At 39.1% G+C, this 24,337-nt stretch overlaps 1 protein-coding gene across 1 annotated transcript in view; it reads left to right on the forward strand.

Moving 5' to 3' along the window:
* Window positions 1-22,129, forward strand: part of LOC126161520 (COP9 signalosome complex subunit 6) — a 37,461-nt gene extending 15,332 nt beyond the window's left edge. Inside the window, exons 2-6 of the mRNA XM_049917428.1 lie at window positions 6,826-6,957; window positions 11,450-11,601; window positions 11,712-11,874; window positions 21,369-21,562; window positions 21,705-22,129. Coding sequence (XP_049773385.1) covers window positions 6,826-6,957; window positions 11,450-11,601; window positions 11,712-11,874; window positions 21,369-21,562; window positions 21,705-21,845 — 782 coding nt within the window. The 3' untranslated portion in view covers window positions 21,846-22,129. The remainder of the gene's footprint in view (window positions 1-6,825; window positions 6,958-11,449; window positions 11,602-11,711; window positions 11,875-21,368; window positions 21,563-21,704) is intronic.
* The last annotated feature ends 2,208 nt before the right edge of the window (window positions 22,130-24,337 follow it).

The raw sequence follows: 24,337 nt of genomic DNA on the forward strand, positions 1-24,337 counted from the left end.
GTAAACCCTATATATGTCAAAGAACATAAATGTGTCAAAGTACATAAATAAATTGACAAAACTTTATTGACCTGTAGAATGCATTTATATAAGCAGCACTCTCAGCTGTACCAGAGAAAAGAAGGGAACCAGTGGAAAAATGCTCCTGTCGGAACACAAATAAGGCGAATATGTTCCTCTCTAAAAAAACTCTAACAGAAAAATGGAGATCCAGCTGTCTTAATTCTCATTCTGCCTCCTTCACCAAAAGTTTTGCATATGACTGTATTTGCAGTTGTTTGTGCTGGAAGAGAGGAGCAGAGAGACAGTGATGTTGGAAGAGGGAGGAGACAGTGCTGGATGAAGAAAATAGCATTGGAAACCAAAGAGAGAGGAGATACTGATATTCAGTGAGAGACAGTGACTGTGTGTGTGTGTGTGTGTGTGTGTGTGAGAGAGAGAGAGAGAGAGAGAGAGAGAGATGGGTGGAGATAGAAGTTGTTGTTGTTGTTGTTGTTGTTGTTGTTGTTGTTGTTGTTGTGGTCTTCAGTCCTGAGACTGGTTTGATGCAGCTCTCCATGCTACTCTATCCTGTGAAAGCTTCTTCATCTCCCAGTATCTACTGCAGCCTACATCCTTCTAAATCTGCTTAGTGTATTCATTTCTTGGTCTCCCTCTACCATTTTTACCCTCCATGCTGCCCTCCACTACTAAATTGGTGATCCCTCGATGTCTCAGAACATGTCCTACCAACCGATCCCTTCTTCTAGTCAAGTTGTGCCACAAATTCCTCTTTTCCCTAAGCCGCCTTCAGAATTTGAAAGAGAGTATTCCAATCAACATTGTCATAAGCTTTCTCTAAATCTACAAATGCTAGAAACATAAGTTTGCCTTTCCTTAATCTTTCTTCTAAGATAAGTCGTAGGGTCAGTATTGCCTCACGTGTTCCAACATTTCTACGGAATCCAAACTGATCTTCCCCGAGGTCGCCTTCTATCAGTTTTTCCATTCGTCTGTAATGAATTCGCGTTAGTATTTTGCAGCCGTGGCTTCTTAAACTGATAGTTCGGTAATTTTCACATCTGTCAACACCTGCTTTCTTTGGGATTGGAATTATTATATTCTTCTTGAAGTCTGAGGGTATTTTGCCTGTCTCATACATCTTGCTCACCAGATGGTAGAGTTTTGTCAGGGCTGGCTCTCCCAAGGCTGTCAGTAGTTCTAATGGAATGGTGTCTACTCCCAGGGCCTTGTTTCGACTCAGGTCTTTCAGTGCTCTGTCAAACTCTTCATGCATTATCATATCTCCCATTTCATTTTCATCTACATTCTCTTCCATTTCCATAATATTGTCCTCAAGTACATCACCCTTGTATAGACCCTCTATACTCCTTCCACCTTTTCTGCTTTCCCTTCTTTGCTTAGAACTTTGTTTCCATCAAAGCTCTTGATATTCATGCAAATGGTTCTCCTTTCTCCAAAGGTCTCTTTAATTTTCCTGTAGGCAGTACCTATCTTACTCCTAGTGAGATAAGCCTCTACATCCTTACATGTTTCCTCTAGCCATCCCTGCTTAGCCATTTTGCACTTCCTGGCAATATCATTTTTGAGACGTTTGTATTCCTTTTTGCCTGCTTCATTTACTGCATTTTTATTTCGCCTTTCATCAATTAAATTCAATATTTCTTCTGTTACCCAAGGGTTTCTACTAGCCCTCGTCTTTTTACCTACTTGATCCTCTGCTGCCTTCACTATTTCATCACTCAAAGCTACCCATTCTTTTTCTACTGTATTTCTTTCCCCCATTCCTGTCAATTGTTTCCTTATGCTCTGCCTTAAGCTCTGTACAACCTCTGGTTCTTTCATTTTATCCAGGTCCCATCTCCTTAAATTCCTACTTTTTTGCAGTTTCTTCAGTTTTAATCTACAGTTCATAACCAATAGATTGTGGTCAGAGTCCACATCTGCCCCTGGAAATGTCTTACAATTTAAAACCTGGTTCCTAAATCTCTGTCTTATCATTATATAATCTATATGATACTTTTAGTAGCTCCAGGCTTCTTCCATGTATACAACCTTCTTTGATGATTCTTGAACCAAGTGTTAGCTGTGATTAAGTTATGCTCTGCGCAAAATTCTACCAGGCGGCTTCCTCTTTCATTTCTTAGCCCCAATCCATATTCACCTACTATGTTTCCTTCTCTCTTTTCCTACTCTCGAATTCCAGTCACCCATGACTATTAAATTTTCGTCTGCCTTCACTACCTGAATAATTTCTTTTATCTCATCATACATTTCATCAATTTCTTCATCATCTGCAGATCTAGTTGGCATATAAACATCTACTACTGTGGTAGACGTGGGCTTCGTGTCTATCTTGGTCACAATAATGCGTTCACTATGCTGTTTCTAATAGCTTACCCGTACTCCTATTTCTTTTTTTTTTTTTTTTTTTTTTTTTTTTTTTTTTTTTTTTTTTTTTTTTTAAATTCATATTAAAACTACTCCTGTATTACCCCTATTTGATTTTGTGTTTATAACCCTATATTCACCTGACCAAAAGTCTTGTTCCTCCTGCCACCGAACTTCACTAATTCCCACTATATATAACTTTAACCTATCCATTTCCCTTTTTAAATTTTCTAACCTACCTGGCCGATTAAGAGATCTGACATTCCACACTCCGATCCGTGGAACGCCAGTATTCTTTCTCCTGATAACGACATCCTCTTGAGTAGTCCACACCCGCAGATCCAAATGGGGGACTATTTTACCTCCGGAATATTTTACCCAAGAGGACGCGATCATAATTTAATCATACAGTAAAGCTGCATGCCCTCGGGATTAATTACGGATCTAGTTTCCCCTTGCTTTCAGCTGTTGGCAGTACCAGAACAGCAAGGCCGTTTTGGTTATTGTTAAAAGGCCAGATCAGTCAATCATCCAGACTGTTGCCCCTGCAACTACTGAAAAGGCTGCTGCCCCTATTCAGGAACCACACGTTTGTTGTCTGGCCTCTCAACATATACCCCTCCGTTGTGTTTGAGCTGCCAAGGGATGGTGGAGACAGTGGCAGTAGGAAAGAAAAACAGAAGAAGAGAGGCATCCATGGCAATGTGGAACCACACTGGAAATACCACTTCATAACTGTTTGCTGCACTTTTCGAAAGGTGGGCCATGGAATCTTCAGCTGTCGTGACACAGTTTGTGCACTGCTTGAAGATAGCATGTTGCGTCCAGCATGCTCAGCCATAGCAACAGTAACTTCTTCAACAATTTTTGGTGCAGTTGGCCGTCGGCTTCTCCTAGGAGCAATTCCCAAATCGCCAGTTAACTGGAACTTCCGAATCACGTTCTCCAACACTAGTGAAGGAAGAGGACCTCTTCGTATTCTTTTAATGTGTCAAAGCTCGCAAAGTGCATCAGTACTATTGCTGTTGGTTTTGATAAAAAAGCTTTACGATCAACGCTCCATTGACTTTGTCCAGACCCATGTTGACTGTCTGCAAATTCAGTGCACACTGATGCTGTCTTTAAAGTCTACATTGCCGTACCAGTACTGACGCTTAATGGCAAGTCATGACAACAACACTATTAACAATACAAATTCTGCAGTACGCAGTCTGGACATCATTCCTACAAAGTTGGGTACCCATATGGTAAATAGTTTCCAGTCTACTCTGGCTCAAGTAGGGAAAGTTTATTTATAATGACCCTGGCAGTGAGTGGGAGATGCTGAGTGTGAAGGCTTAACTACAGCAGGAGAGTAATGGGATTTAGTGAGTTCTGTTTTAAAAAGAGCACAAATATGTTCGCATACTAAAATATTTGGAGAGGAAGGTGGAATGGGGTTTGAGGCAGCTGGTTCCTCATTTTTCTGTCAGTCCTTCTTAAAGAGGAACATATTAGTCTTTTAGCGCTCCAACAACAGCATTTTTCCGCTGGTTAAAACAAAATTACAGATATTGAAGGAACATAACAATATATGGTTTAAAAAGAACACAAGATAATCTATGGAAGTCATTAAAGTCTAAGCACCAAAGTGCTTGTTTTCTAATAAGGAAATGGAATAACTGTGCAAAAAGTTTGTGAAATGCATAAATGATGATAAATTCCACTACAAGATGATAGTGCCAGCATGCAAAAAGAGGGGACAAAAATTGAAGAATTCTTCAGTGGGACACTATGGTTACAATAACCAAAAATTACAGAAGTTGTACAAAGCGGCCAAGAAACAAATAGAATTACAAAGAAAACTAACTGTATTTTGCCAAATAATAAAGGAATTGTGCAGCCTGTTACATTTCTAAACATGTTGAATATTCAAGTGACTGTAAACGTACAAAGCTAGGAAGAAATAAACTTCTTAGGTAGAAAATCAGATATGTACACAATGAGAATTTATTTAAGAATAGTATGTTATAGGAAATGAAGATTATAGCATAGACAGAATTGGCAGTTATTTAACAAACATACTTCGCCAAACAGCAAAAGATGTGGTATGAAGAAAGCAGAAGATAATCTCAAATGAAACATGGTAAGTATTAAAGAGGAAGCAAGAATTTTCAGTTAAGAAGAATAGGAACATGCATGAAGAAATTTGTGGCAGTACCAGTGTGCCCCACTTCTTGTCACTATCTTACCACCTGGCTCCTTAAGTGCTCAGTTCTCTAGCAGAAGGGAAAAATTATGCAAGCACTTTAAAATTACTGTGAGCAATTAATTAGTGTGTCCCCTCAAGAGAAAATCATCTTTCACCTCCTGGTAAGTCAGAGACTCAAACTTTTCGATTCAGTTCAGTGTGGAGGAGGCAGTCAGTGACCGTAAGGCTGTTACTGCGTTAATAACTATATTGTTACAGGGAGTGTTAAGAAAGGTAGGAAAATATTTCTGCTTAGTAATTGTGACAGGTTTTTTGAGCAAACATCATCAAACATTAGTCTCTGGGGATGCTGTTGCAGAGTATCAGAATTTTAACTTCTTCAGGATTTTAAGATTTTTGTGGGGGGTATGAAATGGGAATGACACACCGTAGTTCAACATCTATTGTAGAATGTTGTTATGAAAACAGTGCTACATCATAGTTTTATATGAAGATAGTAATGTTGATAAAATAGTGGAAAAATGCATCACAGCAATTATTAGGATTGGCAGGTACAAAAACAAATGGATGAAGAATCCAACTGTACTGTGAGTTTACTTCTTTATTTAAAATTTTTGAACAAAAAACCTAGGATCTGCCCACTCATTCCTGCAGTGGCTGAATTCATGTCATCTGAAAGCTGTAGATTTAATCATGTGACCCTTTACTGTCCACTTATTGAAGGCGTTGTGTAACACTTGAAAACATTTGGATACTGTAAGTTAAACAAAAAAAGATGAAACTATTGAATACATTTGTTTGTCCTGCAAATGAATAAATGAATCCTGAATGCATTCTGATGATGGGGCTGATCCGTGAGAAAAAGGCACTTTACCTTAATCATTTACATGCGCAAACTACCAGGATCTGCAGCCATTGTGCAACCTGGAAGTTCAAATTACTTCCATGGGATAGTGCACTAATTTGGGCGGTAGTCCATTTACTTTTTTATGCAAGGAGCAATCTGGAATTTTGGAAATTACATAGTGGATGTAGTATAGCTTCATGGAGAAACGTTGAACTGCTGAATTAGATTTAGCTTCTGTGTTGAAAAAAAGAGCACTTTAGTCTCCATGATGTATGGGGTGGTTCGAGGTGACTATCTCAGTCTGTAACACTGCGAAGCAAATTACTTCCCAATTCAGTGCTGGATAATAACAACCAGTGCGCAGAACTACCCAACTAATCTCTCCCCCCCCTCCCCCCCCCCCCTCCTTATGGCATACAGAAGCTGCTGCCGACTTAGGTACCTCTTACCTCTGCTTCCTGGCCAGAGTTCAAGATGGAGGAAGGAACACTGCCATTAGATGTCCAAAACACCAGATATAAGGTCACTTAGACTGAAGAATTGTGTCATTCATTAGTGCATACTAATTGCAGAAAAGGATTGCTTTAAAAACCACACCCTGTTTACTGGCAACACACTATTCTGGCTGATGGTTGAAGTGTTCTCGTGTGAATGGGGCAGGGGGGTTTACACAGAATGAAATGGAGACAATGATAAATGTGCTATCATATCTCAGTGGCGGAATAGATTTGGACATGGAGTTTGATTACATGCGTCCATTTGTTCCTCAACAGGTCTGTTTTACTTTCTGTAGGAAAAGGCGTCACTCGATTGATCTCCAATTCTTGATATGGTTTGATAACTGCTCCATGGACTTGAGTGATTGTGTGATGGCCTATTTAAAATGACCTCAAGCCTCTGAAGCACATGTGGAACCTGAACTGTGTGAGCTTTGGACAACAGCTAGAAAGTCTGTATCAGTGTGGATCCCCTTTAGAATCTTGCTGACACATCACTGCTGTCATGAAGATGCAAGGTGCTACTTCAGACTACCGTGTAGGTGTATTTAAATTCATTAGATCATGTGTGTTTAAAGTTGAAAAATGTGTCCTAGGAACAATTTGATTACTCTGTCATTGGAACAGATTTGTACATATTTTGTGAAGTCAAAATTCTTAATTTTATTAATGTAAAAATAAATATTATTGTTTGCGTGTTTGTAGAAACTGGCTTTGTCGGTTTCATTGCACACTTAGGGTGCTAGATTAAAAATAATACTTTCTACCACTGGCAATAGTTCTTCCTGTTAAGATAAACACGAATAGTGGTTGTATCTGTGTAATACATGGATATTTGTGTTCTTTTAACTGGTTGTCTTATTTAGAACTTGTGTTCTAACTTTATTTGCTTTTTACAGTTATTGGTGCTCTGATTGGTAAACAGAAGGGACGTAATTTAGAAATTATGAACTCCTTTGAACTTCTGTTCAGTGTCATTGCAGGAGACATAATAATTGATAGAGATTATTACAATACAAAGGAAGAACAGTGTAAGTAATCTTTGTTATATTTTGACTGTATAATACAGTAATTGTGCTTATTGTTTGATGTGAAGTTGTGGCCGAGCGGTTCTAGGTGTGATGTGTGTGATGTCCTTAGGTTAGTTAGGTTTAAGTAGTTCGAAGTTCTAGGGGACTGATGACCACAGCAGTTAAGTCCCATAGTGCTCAGAGCCATTTGAACCATTTGATGTGAAGTTATATTCACCATTTACTATAAGTTCCCATGGTGCTTTCTGCATTGAATTTCTCTGGAATGCTCATCAATCAAGTTCATGGGTTCCTTGTGCTATGAGAAAGGTTATTACATTGCTGGCAAGCTGGAATCATGTTTGGGGTTCATGAAGGGAATTATCACATTGCCGTCGACATGAACTATTCGTAAAATTGACCCAATCATTGTCATCTAAGTCTTGACCAGAGTATAAGGTGCTTACTGCTAGCATCCGTTGCTTAAGGTGATTTTATAATTCTGAGAGTGTAGAAGAAGCAATTTAAAACACCTAGAGTGATGTGATGCGTTCTGTTGTTGTGGGGTGCTAATATACTTCTTCTACTCTGAAGCAAAGGAACAATTCCTGTGGTGTCTGAGACATTTCCGGAAGATTATGGTTTACATTCTGGCTTCAGATTGGCTAGTGTAACATTGCTTAGGGGACTCTTGCAGTTTGCAAGCATAAAAGTAAATAATGAGTTTGTTTGTATGGTCATCCTCCACAGCAATCACAGAAATATTTGTTTTGTAAATAAAAAAATCCTTCTCTTGTTGCATTGTATTTTATTTCTCCCAGGCATTTTTGCTTTTTTTTTTACTTTTAAGGCATCATCAGTAAGGCAGAAAAGCTAACAACTATTCCACTGATGGTGCCTTAAAGTGAAAAAAGGTGAAACGTGCCTGGGAGAAATGAAATACAGTGTAGCAAGAGAAGGCATTTTTTATTTACAAAGCACAAAAGTAAAGATGACCATTTCCTTACAAATTGTGTATTTCAGTATAGTACTCATCCTATAGTAATGTGATAAGTGTTGGATGTTCGCATAACTTTAGATATTTCCTGGTGCAGTGTATTAAACAGAAAGTCCTTGGCAATAATGGCCCAGTGCCTGCACTGTATGGGGGAGCTGTGTTTAACCTTGCCTTTCATTCAGCTTTTCGTTTCCTGCAGTTTCCTCAAATTAGTTGAGGTGAATACTGGATTGTTCTACCAATAATTTGGATTCAAATTCCTGTCTACCTTTCAAGATTTAGATTTTCTGTGGTTCCCATAAACTGCTTAAGAAAAATTCCCTGATGAGTTCACTGTAAAGAAATTGGTGGGTTTGCTTCCTATCCTTGTTGGGTTCTGAGCTTGTGCTCTCTCTCTTTGTGATCTTGTCATTAATTTGACTTTGAACACCAATCCCTCTCTTTCCTCCATTAATTTCATAGCTTATTTTATCATTCCCATCCCCAAGCTCCTCTGCTATGTGATTAGGATTTGTAATAACTGTGTATTTTTTGCGTGTTGTTGTTGTTGTTGTTGTCTCCAGTCCAGAGACTGGTTTGATGCTGCTCTCCATGCTACTCTATCCTGTGCAAGCTTCATCATCTCCAAGCACCTACTGCAACCTACATTCTTCTGAATCTGCTTATTGTATTCATCTCTTGGTCTCCCTCTACAATTTTCACTCTCCACACTGTCCTTCAGTACTAAATTGGTGATCCTTTGATGCCTCAGAACATGTCCTATCAACCGATCCCTTCTTCTAGTAAAGTTGTGCCACAAATTCCTCTTCTCCCCAATTCTATTTGGTACCACCTCATTAGTTACATGATCTACCCATCTAATCTTCAGCATTCTTCTGTAGCACCACATTTCAAAAGTGTCTATTCCCTTCTTGTCCAAATTATTTATCGTCCATGTTTCACTTCCATACATGGCTACACTCCATACAAATACTTTCAGAAACGAATTCCTGACACTTAAATCTATACTCGATGTTAACAAATTTCTCTTCTTCAGAAACACTTTCCTTGCCATTGCCAGTCTACATTTTATATCCTCTCTACTTCATCAGTTATTTTGCCCCCCCCCCCCCCCAAATAGCAAAACTCATATACTACTGTAAGTGTCTCATTTCCTAATCTTAATTCCCACAGCATCACCCAATTTAATTCGACTACATTCCATTATCCTTGTTTTGCTTTTGTTGATGTTCATCTTATATCCTCCTTCCAAAACACTGTCCATTCCATTCAACTGCTATTCCAGGTCCTTTCCTGTCTCTGACAGAATTACAATGTCATCAGCAAACCTCAAAGTTTTTATTTCTTCTCCATGGATTTTAATTCCTACTCCAAATTTTTCTTTTGTTTCCTTTACTGCTTGCTCATTACACAGATTGAATAACATTTGGGATAGGCTACAACCACTGCTTCTCTTTCACACTCCTCGACTCGTTATAATTGCCAACTGGTTTCTGTACAAATTGTAAATAGCCTTTCGCTCCCTGTATTTCACCCCTGCCACCTTCAGAATTTGATAGAGAAGTATTCCAGTGAACATTGTCAAAAGCTTTCTCTAAGTCTACAAATGCTAGAAACATAGGTTTGCCTTTCCTGAATCTATCTTCTAAGATAAGTCATAGGGTCAGTATTGCCTCACGTGTTCCTTTCCAATTCATAAACATAATACTACCATCTGCTGTGTATGTTACAGTTTCCTCACCTTTATTCAGTTTCTTGTCACATCTTTAGGCAAACCCACTCAGTTTTTGCAAACTGTTCCTCAAAAACTATTTCCTTCTCCTCCCCCCCCCCCCCCCCAATATAATTGTTGTTAATTCAGGTAAAGATGGAGTGACAGAACAACTGCAGAAGCCATGTTTTCAGCATATTTCAATCCTGTGCTCTGCCACGATACACTGTCATATTCCATGTGCAAATTTTATATTCTATATCATGCTTGTTTTTATTAAACTGAACAATACTGAAGTCTCTTTTTAAATGATCACATTGTCATTTGACTGTATTGTTGTTTGTTTAACAACAACACAGGTTTTCGCCATTCTCAAGTGATTGAGTTTGTGTCCTTAACATACATTTCAGGACATCAAGCTCAAAATTGGCCATAAATTAAGAAAAATATTCACTCCCCACGAAATGTGTTGTAAAAGCCATCATTTTGTAAAAAGATCAGCAAATAATAGTGGGAGCACATCATATTTAATAAAAACAGGTTTACTTTGGTATATAAAAGATGAACACATGTCCTTGAGTCGTTTTGATAGTGCATCATCTTTTATTTATTAAAGTAAACCTGTTTTTAGTAAATATGATTTGCTCCCACTATTGTTTACTGGTCTTTTTACAAGATTATTTTACATCTGGCATTCCGTGGGGAGTGAATATTTTTCTTAATTTGTGTCCAATTTTGAACTTTATGTTTTGCAGTGTATATATATTTATGACATAAACTCAATGACTCGAAAACCACATAAAAGGCCAAAACCTGGGTTGTAGTTAAATAAAAACTAATACAGTCAAATGCTGGTGTGTTCATTTAAAAATTATTGTATGATCCTTGCTCAGCAACATCAAATACTGAGGTTGTTATTACAGAGCATGGGACTCATCCACAGAATGCAGTGATCAGTTGTATAAACATGACTAAGTTGTTTATTGACATAGTCAGTAATTGACTGATAACTTTCAAAAATAGACTTAATTTTCACCATTGACTTTACTTTTATTACAATCTGCAGTTGCAATTTCAACCTTTTGGTCACTCTCAAGTGGGTAACAGGCAGTGTAATCACAGCTGTAGTCAGCAGTAAAATAAATAAAAATGGCATTAGACTGTAGTCCTCATGTCAATCATAGTCACATACACCATCATTGTATGACAGACCGGATAAGAACACATGACATAAAGCTTGTGTCACTGCATACATAAGTAACAAACACCATACCGCTGCTGTGCATACAGCAACTGTTACCCACTTAAAAATGACCAAAAGGTTGAAATTGCAATAGTGGATTTTAATAAATGTATAGCCAATGGCAAAAATGAAGTCATTCACAGAATTTTTACAAGACTGTGAACCTACAACAATTACAGTTGTGTATATAACTTCTGTTATAGTTTGCTAACAAAATGCAACTATTCTAGCAGTAATATTGTTCTGTTGTATCTCTCTCTCTCTCTCACACACACACACACACACACACACACACACACACACACACACAACCTAACAGCTGCTGCTGGTTCTTGGCATTCTGAATAATCATTTTTATAAATAAATGAGTGCGCTGATTTCTCTATTTAACATATTATCATCTTTGTTTAGTTATATCTACATTATATAAAAAAAAGTAATCACATTAATCACATACAGTTTTAATTTTTCCATAGTGTGCCACAGTATTATGGTTTTAGATAAGTTTTAGAATTCTAATATTTTGAGCATTTTCATTACAAATTTCAAACATTTTGATCAGTTAAACAGGTATTCAGTGATATGGACTTCTTGGGATGGTATACAACTGGTGATCAACCAGATGATAAGGATATCAAGATTCACAAGCAGATTTGTCAGATTAATGAAAGTCCTGTACTGCTAAAGTTAAACCCACAAGCTAGGCACAGTGACGTAAGTATGGTCACTCTTTGGTTAAAATGCATTTTTTTTAAATTTTTGATTAAGAATTGTACTGTTAATAATGTATCAAGGTTGCCTTTATCATCTTTATTTATTTGCAGCTTCCAGTTGCGATGTATGAGTCAGTCATAGATCTGGTAGGTGGTGAAGCCACTATGCTCTTTGTGGAGTTGCATTATACGTTGGCTACAGAGGAAGCAGAACGGATTGGTGTTGATCACGTGGCTAGAATGTCAACTAATGAGGCTGGTGAAAGCTCTTTAGGTAAGATAAGGAGTTTTTAGGTTAATATTTATGACAGCAACGTCTTTCAAAAATCCTACTTCGCTTCATTAAAGTGAAGCTATTTGTTCAGATGAATAATTTCTCAGATTTTAAATTATAAATTTTTATGCATTTTGCAGCTCAGAGTGTAATCCATTTGATTCTGTAAGTTAATCAACCTAGCTGATAAAAATTTCACTTTGTGCTGGAGTGGGATGTAGTCTTAAAGTGAAATTGCTTCTGCCCTTTTTTCTCCATTGCGTTGGTTATCTAATAGTTGAGGAAATAAAATTTGTGTGACATGACTAATAAAAAATCATATGACTCATTCTATTTGGAAGATTTATTTACTTACCAAATCGGCACCTTTACACGTGAGGTATGAGTAATTCTCCTCAAGAGCAGACAGTGTTGGTGCACAGTCTACATGTCTCAAATGGCACCAATCAAGTTGCTGATCTGTATCCCTATCTGGACATGATATCACCAACATTACCGTTGTATGACCTCACTGCACAGGATACTATGAATATAATCTTGGAATATTTGCACATTGTGTGAGGATAAGTGCTGCCATTTGTACTTCTCTTGCCAAGTCTTCCAATTCCATAATTCAATCAGTGGGCTCTGCTGCCATTGTGCTGGTGCACAGTACAGACGTTACCATGAAGGTGGTGCATGTGTTGTTGCTGCTGCTGCCATCATGGTCTTCAGTGCAAAGACTGGTTTGATACAGTTCTCCATTATAGTTTATTGTGGGCAAGCCTCTTCATGTATGCTTAACTAGCAAAACCTACACCCATTTGAACCTGCTTACTACAATGAAGAGCCAAAGAAACTGGTACACCTGCCTAATATCGTGTAGTGCTCCTGCGAGTACACAGATGCGCTGCAACATGACTTGGCATGGGCTCGACTAATGTCTGAAGTACTGCTGGAGGGAATGAATCGAGCAGTGCTGTTCATAAATATGTAAGTGTAGGAGGGGATGGAGATCTCTTCTGAACAGCATGTTGCAAGGCATCCCAGATGTGCTCAATAATATTCATGTCTGAGGAGTTTGGTGGCCAGCGGAAGTGTTTAAACTCAGAAGTGTGTCCCTGGAGCCACTCTGTAGTAATTCTGGACATGTGGGATGTCGCATTGTCCTGCTGGAATTGCCCAAGTCCATCGGAATGCACAGTGGACATGAATGGATGCAGATGATCAGACAGGATGCTTATGTACGTATCACCTGACAAAGTCGTATCTAGACATATCGGGGGTTCCATATCATTCCAACTGCACGTCCCACACCTTTACAGAGCTTCCACCAGCTTGAACAGTGCCCTGCTGACATGCAGGGTCCATGGATCCATGAGGTTGTCTCCATACCCATACATGTAAATCCGCTTGATACAATTTGAAATGAGATTTGTCCTGCCAGGCAACGAGTAGGCCTTCGGTTCCAGAAGCCCATATCAATGATGTTTCGTTGAATGGTTAGCATGCCGACACTTGTTGATGGCCCAGCATCAAATGGTCATACAGCAAGATCCCCACTTCATCGCTACTTTGGAGATGATGTGTCCCATGGCTCGTGCGCCGACTATAACACACCACATTCAAACTCACTTAAATTTTGAAACCTGCCATTGTAGTAGCAGTAAGCAAACTAACAACCGCGCCAAACGCTTGTCGTCTCATATCGGCGTTACCGACCGCAGTGCAGTGTTCTACCGGTTTACATATCTCTGTATTTGAATATGCACACCTACATCACCTTCCTTGGCACTTTAGGATATTCATGCTGTGCTCTTTTTACAGTTTTCTTTTTCCATGCTTTCCTACATTACCAAATCAATGAGTCCTGATGTCTAGGGGCAAGTCCTATCAACTAATCTTTTTTCAGGAAAGTTATTCCACAAATTTCTTTTCTCTCCACTTCAGTTCAGTACCTCCTCATTAGTGATTCGATCTACCCATGTAATCAACATTCTTCTGTAACACTAAGTCTGAGAACCTTCTATTCCTTTTTTGTCAAAACTGTTTCACTTCCATACAAGACTGCACTCCACAAAAATACCTTCAGTAAAGACTTCCAGAAAGTTAAATTTATATTTGATGTTAAAGAATTTATCTTTTTGTGCTGTTTCCAGTCTGTATTTTATATTCTTTTCACTTCTGCCATCAGTTACGTTTATGCCCAAATAGCGAAACTCACCTATTACTTTCATTGTTTCATTACTGAATCTAATCCCACTTCACAGCCTGATTTAATTTGACTACATTCCTGTACCCTTGTTTTATTTTGTTAATGTTCTTTTTATAACCTCTTTTCAAGATACTTTTCATTCCACTGAACTGTTCGTTTGAGTCCTTTGCCACCTTTGACAAAATTACAATGCCATCAACCTCTTTTTATTTCTTCCCCCTCAGTGTTAATTCCTTTTCCAAATTTCTTGTTGGTTTCCTGTATTGATTCTCTGTGTACAGACTGAATAAGATCGGACTTAAGCTACAAACCTGCCTTACTCAATTCTCAATATTGCATCCATTTTATGTCCTTAGACTCTTATAACGACAATCTTGGTTCTGTACAAGTTGTAGATAACCTTTCCTTCCTGTATTTTATCCCTGCTACAATCAGAATTTCAAAGAGTGTATTCCAAAGAACATTGTCACAAGCTTTCTCCAAATGTATAAGGTGCATTCAAAAAGAAACAAACTGTAGGCTGTAAAATAAAAACCTCTGGAGTGCTGAGGCCCCCTACTCACAGCTAGAGGGACACGAGAGCACACCCATATGATGATAGAGCAAACATATAGATGTGTTAACCATCCACTGCACGCAGTCATGTGGGAAACGGTGAAATGGAGGCATCAGAAGAGGAGCTAGTGTGTTTAGTGTTTTTCTGATAGCAATAGTAGTGCAGTGAATGGAAACCCATTGAAGAATGGCACAGAGAGCACTGCTTATCTGTTGCAGGGGCCAAGGTGTGTCACAAGCAATTCAGGGAAGGGTGGGAGGTGTGCCATTGACCAGTTGGTCTGGAATGCTACACCACATTATCGATGCCATTGTACAGCAGGGGAATGTCCTCATTATTCAAAACTGTTAAGGTAGCAGCCATCACAGCAGAGGTCAGATTGAGTGTCGGAAGTGTTTGTGTGATCATCAAGGACAGACTGAAATTTTGCAAAGTGTGCAACCATTGGGTCCCTCACGATCTTCAACCATCACAGAAAGCCTGTCAAATGGACACTCTCATGAACATAAGCAGTACTGTACTGATGAAGGAAATGAGTGCCTATCATAAGTGTTGCCTGGAGACAAGACGTTGTTGTCACTTCAAAGCTGAGTCAAAGGGACAAAGTCGCCGGTGGAAGCATGCACGGCCAATTGCCACTCAACCAGTTCTAAGCTATCCACACAAGTGCAAGAAAGGTTATGCTCACCTTCTTTGAAGAAAAGGATCCCACTTCTGACCGAATTCCCTGCAGCGTAGGATAATGCTGAATGTTTATCAATGTTCACAAACCTTGACCACCCCTTGCAAAACGATCATATCTAAATGGCCAGGCGACTCACCGTGAAGTCATTCTGCTCCACAACAATGCAAGACCCCGTCTAGGATATGCCGCCAAGGAGCTCTTGCAGATATTGAAATAGGAGTTCCTCAGTCACCTTCCATTCAGTCCAGTCCTGTCTCCCAGTAGTTGTGCCCATTTTTAGTGAGCGTTGGGACACACAAGGCAATGTTGGTCCTATGGCTTATCTTAACAGATAAGACCAAAGAAAGGCAAAAATCTTTATTTGGCCAACATTGCCTTGTGTGTCCCAACATTCTGCACTACACTAATTGACCTTCCCTGATATCAGCATCTTCCTCTTTACACATTTCATGCCAGTGTTTTCCAGCCACGACTTATTGCACCAATAGTTGGGTAATATTCATATCTGTTAGCACTTACCTTCATTGGAATTGGAATTATGATGTTCTTCTTGAAGCCTGAGGCCATTTTGCCAGTCTCCTATACATTGATAAGCCAAAACATTGTGACCACTTATTTAATAACATTTTAGTTCATCTTTGGAATACAATACAGTAGCAATTCTGTACACGGTGGATTGGAGAAGAGCTCGATAGATTTTCAGAGGCATGTTGCACCAAACGTCGACTCCCAAATCACGCAATTCCCATAAATTACGGATCGGTGATTTATGGATGTAGAGATGGTGCTCAATAGTATTTCATACATCTTCTGTTGGGTACAGGTCGTGTTAGTTTTGTGGCCAAATATCAGTGTGAGTTCACTGCTTCTCAAATCACTTTAGCAATAATACAGGTTGGGGCTGAAAATGCGCGTTTTGCTGTTGAGTATTCAAGACTGTATCTAGTGGCAACCACCTCAGCATATAAACAATAGACTGGCTTTAAGTGTAGGACTGGATGCTCACTAGCAGCCATGCATGTGCCTGTCAGAGCTGAAACAAATGGCAGAGAGAATTTATTTTTTCAAAGATTTGTTGCCACAGTAGACTTGGGATTTTAAGTTTCCATCAAAATAATAAAAATTAGATAACTGGTGACTATGTTGAGAGGTTAAGCATGAAGAGATGCCAATGATCTGCAATAACCCATTAATTGCCAAAATATTTTTCTTCAATCTACAGTTATTTTTGGATTACCCGATTGACTTAGAGACTGGGAAAATGAATGCAAATTTTTTTTAAAAGTAAATAAATCAATAAAGATGAAGTAAATACTATATTTTTGTCTATCCTCAAATGGGGATCATGGCAGTTCATGGGATAGTGGTAGCGTAGTCCACGGCTGTCACGGTGCCTTAGATTACTATACACATCCCACAAACATTCATATGATTGTCCTCCATAGCCCAGTAGTGCCTCCGTCATCCTGCATGTGTGTCATGTATGTTTGAAGTAGCCATTTGCCTGGATGATTGCATATCTAGACACTAACACTAACGTAGTTTATCAAGATGTAAGATCATCCAGCTAGGTGACACATTTCTGTTGATTCACTGTGATCTCAGTGATTCCATTCCCAATGACAATGTCATTGGCTTCAATGGGAACACACAGTAATTTTCTGCTGTGGAGCCCCATTTTCAATAATATGCACTGAATGGTGTGCTTAGAGATCATTGTGCCTGCATCAACATTATACTCTGTTGCCTGATCTGCTACAGATCGCCACATATCCCGCTTTACAGAGCAGACACGGATGTCCATCAACTTGTCGCGTACTCACAGTTTCACAGTCCTTCAAGCACTTTACACAGTTGCTCACAACAGCAGCAGCAACATGTGAACAGCTAATCAGCTTCACTGTTTTCAAGATACTTTTTCACAGGTGTTGGGCCATAACAGTCTGCTCTTTGTCAAAATCAATTATGGCAGGGTTTTTCCCCATTTACAGCCTGTATCATTGCTAAAATGATTCCTCATTCATATCTGCTCCACTTCCTACTGGATCACATGGCCATAATGTCACCAAGCAGTATTCAATCTAGTTTTGGGCATTGGTCATAATGTTTAAGCTTATCAGTATATCTTGCACACCAAGTGGAATAGTTTTGTTATGGCTGGCTCTCCCAAGAATCTCAGTAGTTATGAGGAAATGTTGTCTACTACAGGGTTCTTGATTTGACTTAGGTCTTCCAGTGATCTGTCAAATTCTGTACTCCCTACCGTATTTACTCGAATCTAAGCCACACTTTTTTACTGGTTTTTGTAATCCAAAAAACTGCCTGCGGCTTAGAATCGAGTGCAAAGCAAGCGGAAGTTCTGAAAAATGTTGGCAGGTGCCGCCACAAGTAAGTTCTGCCGTCGAATATATGTAGCGCTACACAGGCATGCTTTGTAGGCACAAAGATAAATCCTGGCACCAAAACCTCTGCGTCAGTAAATAAATGTAAAAAAAAGTAGAAGACGAGCTTTTTTTCTCCGCCCCGAGTTTCGACCACTGCATTTTCATGCATTATCCAACGAAGTAAATACAAATTCCGTATTGTTATCTTCGAATGTAGCAGAATTTCAATGTACTACGAAAATCCGACTGGCAAGACTGGGATGTTTGTCAATATGGCCAACTCTACGTTCTGAATTTTTTCCTACCTGTGAGAAGAGATGTTTGCTAATAGGAACCTGATGAAATGTGAATCAATTGCAGTATTCTCTTCACCATAAGAATAATACGAATATAAACATTTTGCCATGTATTCTTTCGTGTTTGCTGCTATCTCATTTAAATCCTGTCTGCCTAATAAACTACGAAACTAGAGTGAGACAACAGCAAACGCGGAAGAATATAAATATCGTGTCATGTTTATATTCGTATATTCTTATGCCTAATAGTGATACACTCAGAAATGAAGCACGCCAACTGACTAGATTTTTAAATCTAAGATGACTCTAATTTCTGTGCAGAATTTTATGTTCTAAAGAAGCGGCCGCAAAGATTTTCATACGGAGAAAAATTTTCGCGTAACTCTCGTTCAGAACATGTTCTATCATACGCAGTCTATTATTTTGTTCTTGTTGATAATTATCAAAGAAAGCAGCAGTGTAAGTAACAACAAATAGCAGTCTCTTGCCATTGTTTCACTAATGAGACGATTTCTCTCTTCTTTTTTTTTTTAAATTGTAAGCGGCGGTAGCGCGCACAAAAGCAAGCCATGACGCGAGCGGCGACAGGCCGTAATCACGCACTACCAAAATGCGACAAACAATGCATACACAGTACAGTAATGCATTTTCAGCTTAGAGTGACGTAAACACCTATAACAAAGAGAACGGCACTGATCAGATCAAAGCAAAATAAGCAATCCACTCAAACCAGACGAAGCACATGAAAAAGGAAGGGTACCCGTATAAATACGGACGGAGCGCCTGATGCATAGCAATGGCTACCTGATAAAGCTTAACTGCTAAGCTTACGACTCGAACCGAACTACTGTAGCTGTATCGTCATTCATTCGACCTAAATTGTGTCTCCTATTACAATGGACCAACTTTGTTTCGATTTGGAGGTGCGGCCTAATAGCTTTCTCTCCCCTTGAATTTCGAGTCGCAAATTTCATGTGCGACTTAGATTCGGGAAATGTTTTTTCCTTGTATTTCGAGTCTCATTTTTCAGGTGCGGCTTAGATTCGAGTAAATACGGTAATCAGGTGCATATGAGCGTGATATTGTTAATTCCCACATTAAAAGCCATTGCATGTGGTTTTCATCATTTGTCATTCTTGACACCCATCTTATGTGTACGAGGATAACTCTTGTGTACCTAGCTCACAAAATATCTACAGTGACGAGCTAGTAGTGTGGTGGTAGTGGAACAGCTGTTGTGAGAAGATAGTGGGGAAGGTGTTTAGTATCTTTGATGTTGGAAGGGAGACTGCAGATAACAGATTGCACATGCTGTCCAGCAAAGGTGGAGATTCTTGCTGTGAGAATATTATAAAGAGAAAAAGTTCGTTAACTAGTAGGGAGAGAAATGGATTTGAATTATTGATGTTTTGACCCACGTAAAGGGAGGGTATATGAAAGTTGGCTTGTCACTGTGTCCCTCAACACCAAGATACCGTATGACTGTGGTCTAGCTACCATAGTCTACAGTCATTCCCAGCAACCTTCTGGCATGAAGCCCATCGCCTCTTTCATAAGTCTTTCAACATATCACCTTCTTACCAGTAGTTGCGTCTCCTTTGAAGGCCAGAAAAATCCATAGAATATCTGAGAGTAATCACATGAGATCTTTCTGTGCCAATCTGTTGAGGGACCAGTGCATAGACGTTCCATATCCAGTCAAAGATAGGGCCAAAGGTAGCCATGTCACATACCAGCCATACTGGAAGTATAGTGCAATATTGCAGGCCTCACTTGTTCAGAAGTACAATGCAGAGTCCCTTCGGACATGCATGCTTGTCCGAAGGAACAGGTACTGGAGTGACTACAGCCATACCTGGTGGACAACCAGTGGTAGTTTGGGTCTGGCTGTGAGTTGTGTTTGGATAGCCTAATGGTAAAGTGACCACTTGTGATCAGTGGGAAATCTAGGTCTGGCACAAATTTTCATTGCTGATCGTTGTCCATATTCATAAATGCAAATAATTTCATTTATTGTACCGTGCTCTATGTTGGTATGAGAACTAACCAGTTGGCTGTCTGCATGAATGGCCACTGCAGAATTTTGGCTAACTCCAAAATTGACCATCCAGTAGTTGAACATGCTTGTAATGATTGGCAGCAAATCTGCACTTGTGGTAGCTCTTGCCCCATATAAATCAATCTGAAGTAAAGCTTATTTATGCATGTTGCAAATATCACCTACAGATTAGTAGCTACTGGACAAAATGTTGGTAGTATTTGATATTAACAGTTACCTATCTCAGGTAGCAAAACACCCACACACTTTTGATAATGCTCCAGCATTAAATAATTTACAGAACAATTACAGGGTAATATTACATTTGATGTTAACAGTTACCTACCTAAGCTAGCAAGATACCCATACACTATTGATAATGCTCCAGTACTAAATAATTTACAGGGTAATATTATACATTTAACCATTTGTTAATTTTATTACATTAATTAATTCATCTGTAATATTCACAATCTCTTACATTTAGCTCTAGTGCTGCTTTGATGCTGTTTTCTATATTTGTTTTTCTAACCATCTAGCTCATAGCTTTGAACCACGTTTCTGGTATTAGTAAAGACAGAACAAAAAATGCCTGTGACTTAAAATGATAAAGTTCTTACCACTTTTATTTCCTACACGTGATAGATATCTTGGTCTAAATTTCAGACAACCTACACTGTTTCTTTGCATGCATATACTTTTCTGGCTGATTCTTTTTATATCCAATGCAGAAGAAAGAACCTTAATGTCATTTGAAAAATATATTTCTTCCATGTCTGCTTCATTGAAAAACATTTTATGTGTTACAAATTGCTGCAAAAATTATATTTACAGTAGTGACCAACCCTGGCACTGCACAGGTATCACTTGACAACACGTCCGGTATAACGGTAACAAATTATATACACTAATCCTCATCGTGAATCGGTCTAGCTATTAGTGAAAACTGTATCAAAAACTCTATAGTAGTTACTGAGGTTAGCCATCACATCCAGACAGGAAAATGTGGTGGGAGCTTTAATGTATAATATGTATGTTCTTTTCCACTCTTAGAAGAAACTAATTACCATGTTATCAACTGAAGCTGTTTACTTGCTACATGACTTGTAAAATTATGATTTTTTTGGAAGGTTGTAGTGTGTTATTTTATTTGACATTGCTCATCTTCTGTATTTTGTCATTTGATTTGATCATTTGAATGTTTTATACATGTGGACTTTTGAGAAACATGGAAATAAAATACAGCTGCATCAAAATGAAATAAAAGTCCAACAGCACTGTTTTTTTTATTTATATATTGTTGCTGTACATGAGTGTTAACTTCATTTTGTTTGCTTGCAGTGGCAGAGCATCTCACTGCACAGCATTCAGCCATTAAGATGCTGCACAGTCGGGTGAAGCTTGTCTTGCAATACGTGCGAGCAGTGCAGGCTGGGCAGTTGCCCAGAAATCATGAAATCCTTCGTGAAGCTAATAGCCTTAGCCATCGTCTGCCTGTTTTGCAAAGTCCGCAATTTCGTGCTGATTTTTACAATGTGAGTTGTACTTAACATGTCTTATTTTAGAGCACCTAAATTTGTCAAAAATCTGATAGTATCCCAAACAAGTAGACTTGTATTTTTTCGTATTTTTAAAATTTTTTACTTGTGTATCTAACATTATTTTTCTTTGTTCCAGCAATGCAATGATGTTGGTCTTATGACATATTTGGGAACAATCACCAAAGGCTGCAATGATATTAACCAGTTTGTCAATAAGTTTAATATACTTTATGATCGACAGGGTATGGGTCGTCGTATGCGTGGCATATTTTTTTGAATGGTTTAAAATAATTATTTAAAATAAACTTTTCATCTGTGACAACCTTGCAAGTCGTTCACCTTGCTATTAACTGAAAAGAAATGTTCAACGCGTCATACAATACTTCATTTCTTGTCATCAACCTAATTTTAAGTATTTGTGATAAAAAAGCAACCATTATGAGTAAATTAAATATGCTTTGTGCTACAGAAATAAAACTGTCAGGTATTTTTCTTACGAAACCACTTTGTCGTACTTGCGTGACATTCAGAAAGTGTAATTAAAACTCTTCTTTGCTGTTACTTTTTCTAATGTTGCTTTCATTATTCAGTTTTTTCCAAATGCAGCATGCATGTTAACTGATTTAATTTTATGTTGAAATATAATTATTTTAAGAATGTTTCAAACTGATATGATTTATAATAGTAGAACTAGAGTATGTAAACTGCAGAATGCATCTGCTGTAAATGAGATGGTATGTTTTATTTGAATTAGGAGTTGTTATGAGGTTTTGTTTAAAGTACAAGGTAATTGTTTGAACTATGGAAAAGCTCCCCTGTGGGCTCAGAACTCTTTTGTGACTATGTGCTTGGCAAATTTGTTGCCTGAGCTCTTGCAGTATGCTTTTTTCTGTGCTGCAAGTCTATCCTTCTACTCTTCATCCCCCAGTTACACCCCCTTCCTCCAAGGGTCTCACATCCAATGAGCATGTAGTTGGTGCCCACTGTGTCCTTAGCTAGTACTGAAATTGCTTCCCAGTCCCTATGCCAGGCTCTGTCTTTTGTCTCCTGTTTTGTTGCTAGGGCCTATTTGCACACTTGTGGTGCTGCAACATAGTTGCTTTATGCACAAGCTGTCATTTCATTTTTTTCGTGTCCACAGACTTCTTACATTCTTCCTACACATCAGCATTTCTTCCTCCCTGTGCATTCCTAAAATCTGTCTTACGTATTTGATGTGCAAAGGGTGACTGTATAATGTGTAATTCCCAGCACCTGAATCAACAAGTACGGTATGAACATACACCCAGATAAGAAACAGGCACACGGACATGTAATGGCCCCCAGCTAATACCTTCCCAATCACCAATTGATCCCTACATCTGGAGTTCAGGAGGTGTGGCCTAAGATAGTGCCTTTCAGGCCCAAAACCTGTTAAAAGCTACGCTCCTCCACAAATACCCTATTTGTGATGGGGCCCATCATACACTGAATTACTTAAGTGAAATTATTATCACCTATCTACCTGATGGTTTGGCAGAGGGTGAAATCTGAGGTTACCTTGACGATCAAGGTGAAAACCTGTTTGCCAGGTTATGAAGGAGATAGTTAGCGCTGGCCGATATCCACATTCAATCAGGTGGCCTTCCCCTTTCCTGTGAAAATGCAGTTAAATGTGTAAATTGTGGCAGAGATGCATATGAAGTAAATTGCACATCCACTTCACCCTATTGCATTTACTGTACAGTGCTGCTTCATACTGTGAATACACTGTGCACGTAATTGACTGGACTATGCAGGTTATAAAGATTAGGGAAAATGTCTCCCCTAGAATATGTTTATGCTGTAGCTTGCTGCTGGCACATTGCACCTCTGCTTACCAACAGCCTCATTACATTTATGCAGCAGCCTCTCTGCTCACCTGGAGTAATTACCCTGCAAATGTTCACATAGCTAGCAGTCATACAGGTCACTTCTGGAGTGACCTTAAAGCAGCTTAAGTTTCAGGACATAATGGAAACACAACCCAGCTTGATATCATCGCCTGGTGAGGGTCGGGCGATGCTGGCGTGCAGCGAGGTAGGAGCACTAATGCACCCTTAGTGTTACTCAGAAGATATTGGCCTTCTGAAAGACTTCCATATCACCATCCAGGAGTTACAGCACTGTTGTTGCTACACTACAACTAGAAAACGCTATGGCCAGTTAAACCTGTGACCTTCAATTTACTGTCATACTACAGCTTATCGCTCAGCCCCCAACACCTTCCTTTCTGCTTGGCAACTGCAATGCCCACCATCCCATTTGTGGTTGTGGGAAAGCTGGTGCAAGTGGCACGCCCCTGGCAGATATTTTGAACATGCTTAATATCGCTCATCTTACCTCTGGTGAAACCATATTTCTTTCAGATTCTCCATATTCATCTCATTGTGACACCTTGATATCTCCTCCTTCAGAACACAGTTTGCTCACTGTCGAGAGTGTTCTGTTGTCTCAAGACACACACTCAAGCAATCATTTCCTGTGCAAAATTTGTTTGTTGGTCTTGTACAATCTTTTCCCAAGATGAACTGGCAACTTTCTAAATCTCATTGGAGACTCATCTTCTCATTGATGACCCTTGACAAACCTTAATTCCACAACAGTTATGACCAGGTAGAGTCCGTACACTTAATCCTCACCACTGACGAGTGTGTTCCATGCTCCTGTAACGGGGTTTAGTGCAGGGTAGGAGTGGGCGAGTGGTTGTCTGGTGGAGCTTGACGATGGAGCGGGCCAAAGAAGGCAGCC

This window comes from Schistocerca cancellata, chromosome 2, assembly GCF_023864275.1.
Source record: "Schistocerca cancellata isolate TAMUIC-IGC-003103 chromosome 2, iqSchCanc2.1, whole genome shotgun sequence".
Classification (NCBI taxonomy): domain Eukaryota; kingdom Metazoa; phylum Arthropoda; class Insecta; order Orthoptera; family Acrididae; genus Schistocerca; species Schistocerca cancellata.